This window comes from Cherax quadricarinatus, chromosome 62 (assembly GCF_038502225.1).
Source record: "Cherax quadricarinatus isolate ZL_2023a chromosome 62, ASM3850222v1, whole genome shotgun sequence".
In the NCBI taxonomy this organism is placed as follows: Eukaryota; Metazoa; Arthropoda; class Malacostraca; order Decapoda; family Parastacidae; genus Cherax; species Cherax quadricarinatus.
Genome location: NC_091353.1, coordinates 11261112 through 11277389, shown reverse-complemented (window position 1 = coordinate 11277389; position 16278 = coordinate 11261112). Strand labels below are relative to the sequence as shown.

The window sequence follows — 16278 nt, the reverse complement described above, 5'->3', positions numbered from 1 at the left end:
TTGCAAATAAGAATGTACTCTTTTCCATATGTTTGTGGCAATCAGAATTTGGATATATAGTTTTCACATATTTAGGTGATGTTGGGATATGTTAGGGAAAGATGTTTTTTAATGGTAGTTTTTAAGATGATGGCAGATAGTGAGGCTCTGGAGATTTCCAGCAGAGTTCCAGATTTTGGGCCCTTTAATGTATGTTGAATTTTAGATATTTAGCTGGACAGGGAGTCTGTCGTAGAGATTTTTGTATCAAGGATTATGTCTAACGGTCCTGTTACAACTATCAAGAAAGTGCTTCAAGTCGGGATTAATATTAGAATTTATTGTTCTGTATATGTAAGAGGCATAACAGTAAGAGTGAAAGTTTTGTATATTGAGTAGGTTTAGGTCTCTGAAGAGCAGTGGGATGTGTTGTCTAGCAGTGGACTGAGTGATCATTCATACTGTGGCTTTCTGCTGAGTTATTATTGGCTTGAGGTGATTTGCTGTTGTGGATCCCCAGGCACAAATAGCATAGGTGAAGTAGGGGTAGATTAGTGAATAGTACAGTGTAAGTAGTGCTGTTTGTGGTACATACGTAATAACATATGTTTGAGAGGATGCCAACCGTTTTGGATACCTGTTTTGGTTATGTGTTGGATGTGGGTGTTGAATTTCAGGTTGCTACAAAGGTGCAGACCCAGAAATTTTCCCTCGTTATGTTTAGCAATAAAAGCATTGTTAATCATAATGTTTAGTTAATTGCATTTGTGTTCTTTTGCCTAACAGGTAGAAGGAAAAAAAAAAGTTAAAAAATGTAAATTAGAAAAAGTCCTAGACTTATAAACATGTTGAGAATCTTCTGTATTTTGTACATCATTACTGTTTATAATTTTATTATACACAAGTATTGTGTATAATAATATAATATCATTATATTATTATACACAATACTTCCTGTATTATGAATATTACACACAATTCTGGTCCCCAATGTGTTTGTAAGTCAAGGACTTACTGTACAGTACGGACTTACTCTGCACTGCGCTCTTTGTTGTGCCGTCGCTTGCACCTTCACTGGACGCTCGGCGATAGGTGAGGTCGTCAGGAGTCGTGTCTGAGTGGTAGTGTGTGGCCGGGAGGTGGTCGAGAGGCTCCCAGGATATGCTTGGCTCCTCATTGTGGCTGGATCGGCCGTCGGTCGCCAAGTCTGAGGAATGGATGTAGCGTAAGTTGTGGTCTGGATACCAATGACATACTACTGACAGCAGTAAAGAAACAATTAACATTGTAGAACACTGCTTTCACCAGGACAGTGTTTCACTCTGTGAAGAGCTTTATCAAGTCATGTTTCACTCTGTGCAGAGCTCTATCAAGTCACGACTCGATAAAGATCTACAAAAAAGCCAAATATTGTCCTCATAAAACACCATTCTAATTCACATCTTTTTCCCCACTAAATCGTGGCAACAAAATTTGCAACGTCTCCGCAATTACCCTCACCATGCATACTTTATCTTGGCAACATTTCGAAGAAACTCTGATGAATATAACCAGACATCTTGATACATAACTGGTAGTTTAAATATGAAAAAAAAAAAAAAAAAAAAAAAAAAAAAAATAAAAACAATTTTTTAGCTAAAATTCTGATTGATATATATATATATATATATATCAATCAGAATTTTAGCTAAAAATATATATATATATATATATATATATATATATATATATATATATATATATATATATATATATATATTTATATATATATATTAATATATATATATTATATATATATATATATATATTTATATATTTAATATATATATTTAATATATTTAACCCGTAAACGGTCCAAACGTATATAAGCATTCTTATCGCTAGCGCCCCAAATGTAAATATATGTTTTTATTTTTCCTAGGTAGTAGGTTGGTAGACAGCAACTGCCCAGGGAGGTACTACCGTCCTGCCAAGTGAGTGTAAAACAGAAGCCTGTAATTGTTTTACATGATGGTAGGATTGCTGGTGTCTTTTTTTCTGTCTCATACACATGCAAGATTTCAGGTATGTCTTGCTACTTCTACTTACACTTAGGTCACACTACACATACATGTACAAGCATATATATACACACCCCTTTGGGTTTTCTTCTATTTTCTTTCTAGTTCTTGTTCTTGTTTATTTCCTCTTATCTCCATGGGGAAGTGGAACAGAATTCTTCCTCCGTAAGCCATGCGTGTTGTAAGAGGCGACTAAAATACTGGGAGCAAGGGGCTAGTAAGCCCTTCTCCCGTATAAATTACTAAATTTAAAAAGAGAAACTTTTGTTTTTCTTTTTGGGCCACCCTGCCTCGGTGGGATACGGCCAGTTTGTTGAAAGAAGAATATATATACAGGAGGGCCCCGCTTTACGGCGTTCCGCTTTACGGCGTTCTGCTAATACGGACATTTCAAATTATGACCAAAACTCACTATACGGCTCCCCCCACCTGACTTTCTAATACGGTCACCGTGCCCCACCCTGTTTGTTTACATTCTCCATGAGCTCAGTAAGCACTAAGTCTCTCCATTTTGTCTGGAAACTCCAAAATTTCAAAAGTTTTTAAAAGTTATTTCATATTTTATATATACTCTGATAATTATACTTATGTATACCTGTACCTAAATAAACTTACATACATCAAGTCATTTAAATGTCGTATATTACGTTAATATACACATTTTCATTAATCCATCCATGATATTTTTTTCAAAATTATATAATAAACACGATGCATAACATATAAATAAGATAAATACACCCCACAGTAGAATAAATAAACATAAATGTGAGCTGTGTAGCAGACGACTTCCACAAGTGGTGATAATAACAATACTGAGTCTCATTAAATGTCGTATATTACGGTAATATACACATTTTCATTAATCCAGCCATGATATTTTTTTCAAAATTATATAATAAACACTATACATAACATATAAATAAGATAAATACACCCCACAGTAGAATAAATAAACATAAATGTGATCTCTGGTAGCAGACGACTTCCACAAGTGACGCCATAATAACAATAGTCACGGAGTCTCATTAAATGTCGTATATTACGGTAATATACACATTTTCATTAATCCAGCCATGATATTTTTTTCAAAATTATATAATAAACACGATACATAACATAAAAAGATGATAAATACACCCCACAATAGAATAAATAAACATAAATATAAGATGTGGGAGCCTGGTTTGTTTACTCTGTGCCTGGCCTGTCACCTCTCATGTACTCATTCTTTCTCTCTCTCATTTATTCGTTTTATCTCATTTACTTACTCCTGACCCTACATTAAGACTACAAATATTTTAAGGTAAGTAATGAGTGAACTGTATATACATTTTATCGCTCTGGGATGCTTAAATATCATAGAATAGTATGTGTGGGTGGGGTGGCCTGGTGAAATAGCCTGCCTATTACAATACATACCACACTTGATTTCTTACAATAAATACTACTTGTCTCACCCTAGATTAAGACTATAAATATTTTAAGGTAAGTAATGAGTGCACTATGTGTGTATTGTACCTTTTTATTGTTTTTTGATGCCTGGTTCTATTGCTAACTTAATATATGTTAGTGTAAACTTGTTATCTAGTGTTTGTATGCATTTATAAGTGGAAAAAAAGGGTGTTCCACTTTATGGCGATTTCCGCTTTACGGCGCTAGCCTGGAACCTAACCCGCCGTATAAGTGGGGCCTTCCTGTATATATATATATATATATATATATATATATCCTAGGTAGTAGGTTGGTAGACAGCAACCGCCCAGGGAGGTACTACCGTCCTGCCAAGTGAATGTAAAACTGAAGCCTGTAACTGTTTTACACGATGGTAGGATTGCTAGTGTCTTTTTTTTTTCTGTCTCATACACATGCAAGATTTCAGGTATGTCTTGCTACTTCTACTTACACTTAGGTCACACTACACATACATGTACAAGCATATATATACACACCCCTTTGGGTTTTCTTCTATTTTCTTTCTAGTTCTTGTTCTTGTTTATTTCCTCTTACCTCCATGGGGAAGTGGAACAGAATTCTTCCTCCGTAAGCCATGCGTGTTGTAAGAGGCGACTAAAATGCCGGGAGCAAGAGGCTAGTAACCTCTTCTCCTGTATATATTACTAAATGCAAAAGGAGAAACTTTCGTTTTTCCTTTTGGGCCACCCTGCCTCGGTGGGATACGGCCGGTGTGTTGAAAGAAAGAAGATATATATATATATATATATATATAAAAGAATATATATATATATATATATGAGGTCATTTTAACCCTTTGAGGGTCGACAGGCCCTCTCCGAAACTCGTTCTCAGGGTCGGCCAAATTTAAAAAAAAAAAAAAAAATTCTCTAATGAAAAGATAGAGAATCTTTTCCCGATCATAAGGACACCAAAAGTTTGAAATTTGATGGAAAACTTACGGAATTATGCTCTCGCGAAGTTAGCGGTCTCGGGGATATTTACGCATCGGCGATTTTGCCCACTTTGAACCCCATTTTCGGCGAATTGCACTGTACTAGTCGACAGAAAACATGAATATTTCGCTAGAACTCCATTTTTTCTATCGAATGGGTGCAAGAAACCACCCATTTATGAAATGCAACTATCCAGTACAGTGGTCAAAATTTAGCAATTTTGCCAATTTCATACAAATTTCAAAAGATGCCAATTTCCAAATAGGGTCCAGAATAAACAAGAAAGACATTCCTGGCACTAAAATGACACTTCCTCTGGTCATTAGTCACGTCTCAAGGCCCCTCTTATATTCTTTTGCTTTCCACTTTGAATTTTTATTCTCACAAAAAATATAAGATTTACTGTTATGCAGACTACTGCATTAGTGTAAAAAATTGTATAAATATTATTGGCGCACTTGTGAAAGAATATTAGACTCACCAGTTGACGTGTATTGGACCATTGGCACGATTTGTTTACTTTTGAAATTTGGTAAAAATCTAACATTTCTGCTACTTTGAGCTCAATTTCAAGGTATCTTTCATTGTAAAACCAGTCAAAATCATCTCAATTTCTGTAATATGTCTTCCATTCTATAAAATGAGACCAAGAAAACTAGAATACAACAATAAATACCATACAAAAATACAGTGCAAAGTCGCTGTTTTATTCCAAAAAAACGGTCAAAGTTTTTTTTTTCTCATTATGCACTGTGTGCTGCAGGATTTTTTTTAGACTGTGCACACTGACCACATAGACCCATTCTTTCATATGAAGGCCTACCAGCTTTCTCCCACTAGATTTGAGGGCGCTAGAATTTAGGCGTACTAGTACATCAAAAACCCTGGGTCGTAAGCCGTACTAGTACGTCCGAAACCCTCAAAGGGTTAAATATATTAAATATTAGTTAAAATAAATGATATACATTTTTTGGGGGTTACATTTTTATATGCTTTTAAAAAGCACACATTAAAAATTGTAGTAACTATTTATGTTATCATTTTAGGATATACATACACGTGCACACAGGGGGCCAGGAGCTATGACTCGACCCCTGCAACCACATAAAGGTGAGTACACACAGTAAAGCCTTAGTTTTTTTGTAGATAAATATGACAAACAAAAGTACAAAATAATTTTGCATGGCAGTTTGAATCCTATCTTTCTGCTTGTTATTAGGTGACAGGACACCAGTGCAACCAATGCGACATTTTATTGTGGCAATGTTTTGCTCTCCTGGAGCTTCATCAAACCACTACAAAGCTCCTGGAGGTCAAAACATTGCCACAATAAAATGTCACATTACTTGCATGTGTCCTTTTGCCTAACATATTGTGTGTAGTTCTACCATTATTACCCATCAGATCATTCTTACTATCTTGTATATAATGGAATAATACAACAAAGCTTAAGTGTATAGAACTGTAGCTTCACTTGTATACTGTTACCACAACTGATAGTTGCTTATACAAGGTATTTATATATTTTATCACAATTCATAGCTGTTTATACAGGGTACTTTTATATTTCCATTACCTCATGCTCTACTTACAAGCAGTATTACCTTCCCAGCCGTACACTTTTTTCTTTTTTAAGCATTTGTAGTTTTAGTCTTAAGTCTGCTGGAGATTCCATGCATTTGGTGGACTTTCCATTACATCATAATGATTGTGAATGAATTTCTTTGGAAATCGAGTATCTGTGTTGCAAGGAGAGTGAGTCCAGAATGAGTGACACAGTGGCTCAGGTGACATGAGGATTCTGGAGTCCCTGTATCACATCTTACCATACCTAACACCACAAGACTTGAAAAAGCAATAAACGATATGCCCATGCACTCTGCCCAAGGCCCAGACTTGTGGAACTCCATGTTCATCAAAAACTGCAACGAACCCTTTTCACATGCCTTAAGTATTCTATGGAAAAGAAACATGGACACAGGGGTCATCCCAAACTCACTAAAAACAGCAGATATAGCCCCACTCCACAAAGGTGGCAGTACAGCAATTGCAAAGAATTACAGGCCGATAGCACTAATGTCTCACATAAACCATACCACGGACGGGGATAGAACCTGCGATCAGAGAGTCTCAAAACTCCAGACCGTCGCGTTAGCCACTGGACCAGCTAGCCACAATAAGATTCATCCAACTAGGTATATTTCTACACCATAGGAAGGTTAGCATAGGCACCACTGTGACCACAAATGCAAGTTTTTACAGACGAATCTCCAGCTAGCGTGGCCGCAATGAACTCTAGCTCAAGTCCCCTCAAAGCCGTCAACATGACTCACAAAATCGTAATGACATGATTGTGGCTAGCTGGTCCAGTGGCTAACGCAACGGTCTGGAGTTTTGAGACTCTCTGATCGCGGGTTCTATCCTCGTCCGTGGTATGGTTTGTTTGCAATTGTGTCATTATGATTTCGTGAGTCTCACATAATAAAAATCTTTGAAAGGGTTCACTCACTTAGATACCCATCAGTTGCACAACCCAAGGTAGCATTGGTTTAGGGTAGGTCACTCCTCCCTTTCACAACTACTGGACCACAATGACAAGGTCTTGGATGCCCTGGAGGACAAATAAAATGCAAATATAATATACATAGATTTTGTGAAAGCCTTTGACAAGTGCGACCATGGTGTAATAGTGCACAAAATGCGTGATAAAAGAATAAGAGGAAAAATGGGTAGATGGATCTATAACTTCCTAAAAAACAGAACACAAAGACTAATAGTAAACAGTGAAGTCAGAGCCAGCTATAGTGAAAAGCTCTGTTCCACAAGGCACAGTATTCACTCCCATCTTGTTCCTAATCCTTATATCTGACATAGAGAAGTAAACCACAGCACCGTGTCCACCTCTGCAGATGACACCAGAATTTGAATGACAGTGTCACCCATTTAAGACACTGTAAATCTCCAAGCAGACATCAACCAAATCTTTAATTGGGCCACAGAAAACAATACGAAGTTCAATGAAGACAAATTTCAACTACTTTGCTGAGGAAAACTTGATGAAATAAAAACTGTAATGGAGCATAAAACAAATTCCAACAATGCAACAGAGCAAAAAACTAATGTGATGCACCTGAGAGTGATAATGTCAAGAAGATCTCACTTTCGAAGATCACAACAATGTATCTACCACATCTGCTAGGAAGATGATAGGATGGATAATGAGAACATTCAAAACTAGAGATGCCAAGCCCATGATGTTTCTCTTCCAACAGCATGTTCTCTTTATACTGGACTACTGCTGTACACTAATGGCCACTTTCAAGGCAGGCGAAATTGCAGACCTTGAGAATATAGAGAGAACCTTCACGGCATGTACAGTGGACCCCCGGTTCGCGATAGTAATCCGTTCCTGAGAGCTCATCGTAAACCAAAATTATCGGAAAGCGAATAAATTTTCCCCATAAGAAATAATGGAAATCAAATTAATCCGTGCAAGACACCCAAAAGTATGAAAAAAAAAACTTTTACCACATGAAATATTAAGTTTAATGCAATAGAATAATTACAATAACAACAATAACAATAGAATAATTGACACTTACCTTTAATGAAGATCTGGTGATGATTGATGGGATCGGAGGAGGGGAGAGTGTTGAACCTATTGTTTAGAAGGGGAATCCCCCTCCATTAGGACTTGAGGTAGCAAGTCCTTTTCCGGGGTTACTTCCCTTCTTCTTTTAATGCCACTAGGACCAGCTTGAGAGTCACTGGACTTCTGTCTAGCTGTGTTAGGGTGATTTTCATCCATAAAGGTTTGCAGTTCAACCCACTGTGCACACATTTCCTTAATTTTTGAAGTAGGCACAATGGATTCCACAACTGGCATAGGCTTCTCAGGGTTAGCCCCAAACCCTTCAACATCTTTCTTAATTTCCATACTAATTCTCACCCTTTTTACCACAGGGTTGGCACTAGCTTTCTTGGGGCACATGGTGACTTATTTTGCAGAAACAAGCACCAAAAACAGTGATAATATGGATAATATGGAATGTACTGAATGTATCCTTAGATGCGCGCACACTGGCTGGCTTGTAAACACTGGCACACACGGGGCAGTTCAGGCCACATGTAGACACGTCTCGTACGAATCATATCGCATACCGGGTTTTGTAACAGGAACCGAGGCAAATTTTTTGCGATATAATGCATCGGATACCGGATTTATCAGATACCGGATTTATCAGATACCGATAGCATCGCGAACCGGGGGTCCACTGTATAAGTACAATAAAGCACCTAAATTACTGGGAACAGTTGAAGTCCCTTGATTTGTACTCCATAGAACTAGTCCTAGAGGGACTAGTTCCAAATCTGCACACAAAAATCACTCCCTATGAAAGCAAAAGACTTGGCAGGTGGTGCAACATCCCCTTAGTGAAAAGCAGGGGTGCCATGAGTATGCTAAGAGACAACACAATAAGTGTCAGGGACTCAAGATTGTTTAACTGCCTCCCAGTATACATAAGGAGGAATACCAATAGACCTCTGGCTGTCTTCAAGACCCTTGGCTATCTTTAAGACCCCTGGCAGTCTACAAAAGAGCTGGAAAAATACCTAAAGTCAGTATCTGACCAGCTGGGCTGTGGTTCGCAAGTTGGTTTACGTGTGACCAGCAGTAACAGCCTGGTTGATCATGCCCTGATCCACCACGGCGCCTGGTCATGTGCAACACCTGAGTATCTTTATTGTGGAGATATAATGTCATGTGTGCAACACCTGGGTAACTTTATCATAGGAATGTTTCAACAACCAGAGAATTCATCAGTGCAATACAGAAACTAAACAACACAATTTCTGATCTAAACTGTTTAATGCTATTTTCTCCTAATAAATATACACCATACTGTGTTAGTTTTAAATTAATACTGTCACTCCTAGAGACGAGAGAAAACTTCATTTAGAGGCAAGCACAAACTATAACACTCCAGCATGCAATATTAAGAGAGTTGTGGCGAAACCATTATCACGATTATAATGCTTCTTTCAGGGCTGTACATTATCAACCAAGCCCTCGATTTAATGGACTAATAGAGGTGGGGATATTTTCTGTTTGGAGTCATCTAAAACATCATATCTGCATGCCTCTGACATGACAGTGGTAGTATGAATGATGGTGAAAGTGTTTCTTTTATGGGTCACCCTGCCTCTGTGGGAGATGGCCAGTGTGTTAAATAGCAATAATAATTCTCCATGGGAAAGTGAAACAGAATTCTTCCTCCATAAGCCATGTGTGTTGTAAGAGGTGACTGAAATGGCAGGAGCAAGGGGCTGGTAACCCCTTCTCCTGTTAAAATTACTAAATTTAAGAATTTTCAACACACTTTTGTTTTTCCTTTTAAGTCACCCTATCTCCGTGGGAGATGACCAGTTTGTTGAAAAAAAATAATAATAATAAGTTGATTGCTAAACCTAAAAGGGGTCACACAGCACTGCTGTGATAGAGATGAGATTGTTTCACTGTTGAAGTAATGATTATAAACAATTCTATAATTAGCACACTTTATCCACAGTTTCTGAATCAAATGACTCTGTGGTGAAGACCTGGTGTATAATACAATACCAACTAGTTGTGGCTGACTCGGGAAATCATAATTACACGAGTGCAAACAAATCACAGAACCGGCAAATTTTTTTTAAGTGTTACTAGTTTTCCCAAGATGCACTGCATGTTTGTGCTTTATTTTGTACCTAACAATATTTTATTACATGTACACTACATTTTGTTGTTGTTTCAGTCACAATACAGGAAGTCCTTAACTTACGAACATGTCGGGGACCTCCTGAATTATGTATAATATAATAATGACATTATACGCAATAATGCTATAATGATATGCACAATACAGAAGGTTCTTAACGTGTTCGCAAGTCAAGGACTAACTGTCTTGTGCCTTTTTATTCTTCATTGCAATTCAAATGAGAGTTAAACAAATCAAATTTTTGAAATGCCATTATTACTGTGGCCCTGTAGACTGTGTCCCACGTTTCTGAAGTCCATTAAATTAAGGTGGATGAAACATTACAGCAGTGATGAACAGTTTCTGCGGCAACAGTGTTCTTCTCTGCACCCGTTGACTTGTACCATCACGGTCCTTATTAATCTATGCTTTAAGGGTTAGTTTTCAGTTCCTTCAACACTGCAAACAAGATGTGTTGTATGTTGCATAGAGATGAATACAAAGCTTGGAAAAGATCAGAGTACAAAGCTTGGAAAAGATCAGAGTACAAAGCTGGGAAAATGATAGAGTAGAAAGCTTAAGAAAACAGAGACAAACACAAAGTGAGAAATAAGCATGAAGTACAGTGTATCTAAGAGAACAAAGAAGAGTAAAAAGAGTACATAAAGGAAGAGATAAGTACAGTACATGGCAATAGAAGACTACTAGAAACTAGGAAAAAAAAGGAGACAAGCAAAGTGTACAGGAGCCAGGAAAGTGTACAGGAGCCAGAAAAGTGTATAGAAGCCAGACAAGTGTACAGTAACCAGGAAAGTGTACAGGAACCAGGAAAGTGTACAGGAGCCAGGAAAGTGTACAGGAGCCAGGCAAGTGTACAAGAGCCAGGAAAGTGTACAGGAGCCAGGAAAGTGTACAGGAGCCAGGCAAGTGTACAAGAGCCAGGAAAGTGTACAGGAGCCAGGACAGTATACAGGAGCCAGGCAAGTGTACAAGAGCCAGGAAAGTGTACAGGAGCCAGGAAAGTGTACAGGAGCCAGGCAAGTGTACAAGAGCCAGGAAAGTGTACAGGAGCCAGGAAAGTGTACAGGAGCCAGGCAAGTGTACAAGAGCCAGGAAAGTGTACAGAAGCCAGGAAAGTATACAGGAGCCAGGAAAGTGTACAGAAGCCAGGACAGTATACAGAAGCCAGAAAAGTGTACAAAAGCCAGAAAAGTGTACAGGAGCCAGAAAAGTGTACAGGAGCCAGAAAAGTGTACAGGAGCCAGAAAAGTGTACAGGAGCCAGAAAAGTGTACAGGAGCCAGAAAAGTGTACAGAAGCCAGAAAAGTGTACAAGAGCCAGGAAAGTGTACAGGAGCCAGGAAAGTGTACAGGAGCCAGGAAAGTATACAGAAGCCAGGAAAGTGTACAGGAGCCAGAAAAGTGTACAGGAGCCAGGAAAATCTACAAGAGATAAAAAGAAGTGTCTAGGAAAACAAGTGTACAGGAATATAAGTAACAAGTGCAAATGGGCAAGAAACATTTTGCACGCTACAAAGGTTGCAACACCTGTGCAAGGTGGGCAGCACGGGTGTGCCGCCCGGCGCAGCATGGCCGAGTCATCCTGGCTGCTGGTGCAGGGCGGCAGGGGACACTGGGTTATGTTACACTGGGTGTAGCCCGGAGCGATGCAGCCGCACGATATGCAGAGTCCTTGCGCCCACCTGGCCCCGACCGGGTGTGTCCTGCGGCCATCGCTACACCCAGTCACACCTGCCATGACACTGGGACATGTAGAAATGCTGGCCTGGTCATGGACAAGGCCGCAGGGGCATTGAGCCCCGGAACACCCTTCTAGTATACCCCTGGTATACCAACTGCTATCCATCATACCACTTGTATTACAGTATACAGTAAGCCTATAACTTACAAAGAAATTATGTACCTTGTTCTCAACCTACAAAGAAATTATGTAACTTGTTCTCAACCTACAAAGTAATTATGTACCTTGCTCTCAACCTACAAAGAAATTATGTACATTGCTCTCAACTTACAAAGAAATTACGTAACTTGTTCTTAAATTACAAAGAAATTATGTACCTTGTTCTCAAGTTATAAAGAAATTATGTACATACCTAGTCCTCAAGTTACAAATTATGTAATTCATTCTCAGTTTACAAATTATGTACCTCACTGTCAACTTACAGCACAATAGTACAAAGGATGGCTGCACTGTGCACATGTACAGCAGTTGTAAAACATCAAATAGTACTTATAAATCCTCAATTACAAATCCATTTGTAATTGAGGATGAATATGAATATTTTTTTTTTTTCAACAAGTCGGCTGTCTCCCACCGAGGCAGGGTGACCTAAAAAAGAAAGAAAATCCCCAAAAAGAAAATACTTTCATCATCATTCAACACTTTCATCACACTCACACATAATCACTGTTTTTGCAGAGGTGCTCAGGATACAACAGTTTAGAAGCATATACGTATAAAGATACACAACATATCCCACCAAACTGCTAATATCCCAAACCCCTCCTTTAAAGTGCAGGCATTGTGCTTCCCATTTCCAGGACTCAAGTCCGACTATATGAAAATAATCGGTTTCCCTGAATCCCTTCACTAAATATTACCCTGCTCACACTCCAACAGATCGTCAGGTGCCAAGTATCATTCGTCTCCATTCACTCCTATCTAACACACTCATGCACGCTTGCTGGAAGTCCAAGGCCCTCGCCCACAAAACCTCCTTTACCCCCTCTTTCCAACCCTTTCAAGGACGACCCCTACCCCTCCTTCCTTCCCCTATAGATTTATATGCTTTCCATGTCATTCTACTTTGATCCATTCTCTCTAAATGATCAAACCACCTCAACAACCCCTCTTCTGCCCTCTGGCTAATGCTTTTATTAACTCCACACCTTCTCCTAATTTCCACACTCCGAATTTTCTGCATAATATTTACACCACACATTGCCCTTAGACAGGACATCTCCACTGCCTCCAACCATCTCCTCGCTGCTGCATTTACCACCCAAGCTTCACATCCATATAAAAGTGTTGGTACTACTATACTTTCATACATTCCCTTCTTTGCCTCCATAGATAACGTTTTTTGACTCCACATATACCTCAACGCACCACTCACCTTTTTTCCCTCATCAATTCTATGATTAACCTCATCCTTCATAAATCCATCCGCCGACACTTCAACTCCCAAGTACAGTGGACCCCCGCTTAACGAACACCTCCAAATGCGACCAATTATGTAAGTGTATTTATGTAAGTGCGTTTGTACATGTATGTTTGGGGGTCTGAAATGGACTAATCTACTTCACAATATTCCTTATGGGAAAAAATTCGGTCAGTACTGGCACCTGAACATACTACTGGAATGAAAAAAGTTCGTTAAGCGGGGGTCCACTGTATCTGAAAACATTCACTTCTTCCATACTCCTCCTCCCCAATTTGATATCCAATTTTTCTTTATCTAAATCATTTGATGCCCTCATCACCTTACTCTTTTCTATGTTCACTTTCAACTTTCTACCTTTACACACATTCTCAAACTCATCCACTAACCTTTGTAATTTTTCTTTAGAATCTCCCATAAGCACAGTATCATCAGCAAAAAGTAACTGTGTCAATTCCCATTTTGAATTTGATTCCCCATAATTTAATCCCACCCCTCTCCCGAACACCCTAGCATTTACTTCTTTTACAACCCCATCTATAAATATATTAAACAACCATGGTGACATTACACATCCCTGTCTAAGACCTACTTTTACCGGGAAGTATTCTCCCTCTCTTCTTTCTACTTTCATTGAGTAAATAAGCAAATAATTACTGCTACTAAATACATACCAGTATTGAAAAGTAGATAGATAAATACAAGTCTATCTTATCAATAAATGTACAGCAGGATCCCCGTATCTGCATGTCCAATATCCTTGGTTTACCTTGGCCCAAAAATATCCCTTAATTTTGCTTAATAATGGACTCAAAGTACAAAAATAGTGATGATGGAAGTTCTAAAAAGTCTAAGAGAAGGTGTGAAGTGCTTCCCATCAGTGAAAAAGTGATAATTATCCAATTATTGTGCATAATTTATCAGTGAAGCTTTATAACAGGTTTGTATAGAACTTGTATATAGAGTTTGCTACTATCCACAGTTTTAGTATCCATAGCAGGTCCTTGTAACATATTCCCCATGGATACAGAGGTCTTACTGTACAGTATGATGGTGATATTATCGTAAGTCGAACCATCATAAAGTAATGAGCATCTGTAATCAACCTACAAATTTTTTGGTGTTTATTTTCTGATCTGTGAATATGGCAGAATCTTCTGCACATGAACATAGCCAAGTGGCTATGACACCAGGCAGGTACTCACGCGTGGTATTGCAGGGAGGCTCCGTCTGAGATGTTACGTACACATCACCACTTGCACCCATGCCGTCCTCGACCACGAAGTCCTCGTCGTGTGAAGCTGTGAAGACGGCAAGCTTGGGGCTCTGGCAGCGACAAGTGCGACAGCCACGGTGGTCCTGCACCAGCCCCCCAGGACACTGCAAGTGGCACTGCCGGATGCTTGGACACTTGTGGCACTTGCACGTACGGCATCCCCGCACCTCATCCACCTGTGCACACAGTAGTTAATTAAGAAAACTTTCATAATCATAATCTATATTTCTACAAGTACATGATACAACTTATATAGACCATAACTGATATCAATGACATATGTACTATACATAAAGTCCCTGGTTATGCAGAGCATTTCCCACAATTTAGGTTAATTTTATCCCCAGGATGCCACCCACACCAGTCGACTAACACCCAGGTACCTACGTACTGCTAGGTGAACAGGGACAGCAGGTGTCTTAAGAAAACACACCCCAATGTTTCCTTCTGTACTGGGGATTGAACCATGGGATGCTAGACACTTGGAGTAAGCCATAGGCTAAGGAAGACATCGCCGCTAAGGAAATCTTTCGACTGAGAAAATTTTGCAGTTTGAGTAAACTCACACCTTTGCCACTGATATACCTTTGATGAGTTGCAAGAGTTTCTCTACTGGAGCCCAGCCATGGGCCAGGCTCCTCTGGTGCTTGCCTGGTCAACCAGGCTGCTACTGCTGCTGGTGGCTCACTGCCCCACATATCCATCACAGTCTGGTTGGTCTGGTTTAGTGGGAAAAGGAAAATATACAGGTACCATCCAACTTACGACCGAGCTCGGTTCCGACCAACCGGTCGTAAGTTGAAATGGACATAAGTCGAACTTTACTACTGAATATCAACATCACATTTTTGTAATGATTTTATTTTATTGTTGTATTTTGGTATTTCATTTTTTATACTTTACTTTTTATGCTGTTAGTACTGTATTTTATACTGTAAGGTTTAGGATAAACACTGTGTACAACACAAACAGTTGTTTATTTCCCAGAAATTTGGTATACAAAACACGGTCATAAGTCGAATGATTGTATGTCAAGCAGGTAGTAAGTTGGATGGTAGGTGTATTATTATTGTTATTGTTATTATTATTATTATTATTATTATTATTATTATTATTATCATATCTGCTAGGAAGCAGCGAATCACTGGCAGTCAAACATTCACTGCCTTATGGGCATAATCCAGTTTGACCTAAGGAAACAGAGGGCAGCTCTATTTCCTTGGATGAAGAGTTTTCACCAGTATGAAGACACCATCCTTAAACATCTGATTACAGGAAGAATTAAGGGTAAGGGAAACCAGATGATTTAGCTAAGCATCTTCTCTCCGCTGTCCATCTTTTTTTGCGCCATCTCGCTATTTTCATAGAGAAATTTAAATACCAAGTGGATATGTAAATGGTGACGGAGCAGTGTCAATGGGAAACTGTCCACGGGGCAACACAAAAGAACGTAACTAGTGAAAAAATGCTAGAGGTCGTTTCCAGGTCTTCAAACACCTGCCCTACATGCATGATGTAATTTCTGCACACTTGCTTCAAATAGCTACAAGCGGAGATGGTTTAAGATTTTGTAGTCCCCTGGGCTACAGGTACTGTGAGGCCTGGGCTACAGGTACTGTGAGGCCTGGGCTAC

At 39.0% G+C, this 16278-nt stretch overlaps 1 protein-coding gene across 1 annotated transcript in view; it reads right to left on the bottom strand.

The window, feature by feature from the left end:
* The window catches only part of LOC128687111 (cysteine-rich motor neuron 1 protein), a gene marked incomplete in the record, with an annotated part of 166032 nt that overhangs the window by 12948 nt on the left and 136806 nt on the right, over window positions 1-16278 (bottom strand). Inside the window, 3 exon segments of the mRNA XM_070098432.1 lie at window positions 1013-1186; window positions 11736-11939; window positions 14575-14821. Coding sequence (XP_069954533.1) covers window positions 1013-1186; window positions 11736-11939; window positions 14575-14821 — 625 coding nt within the window.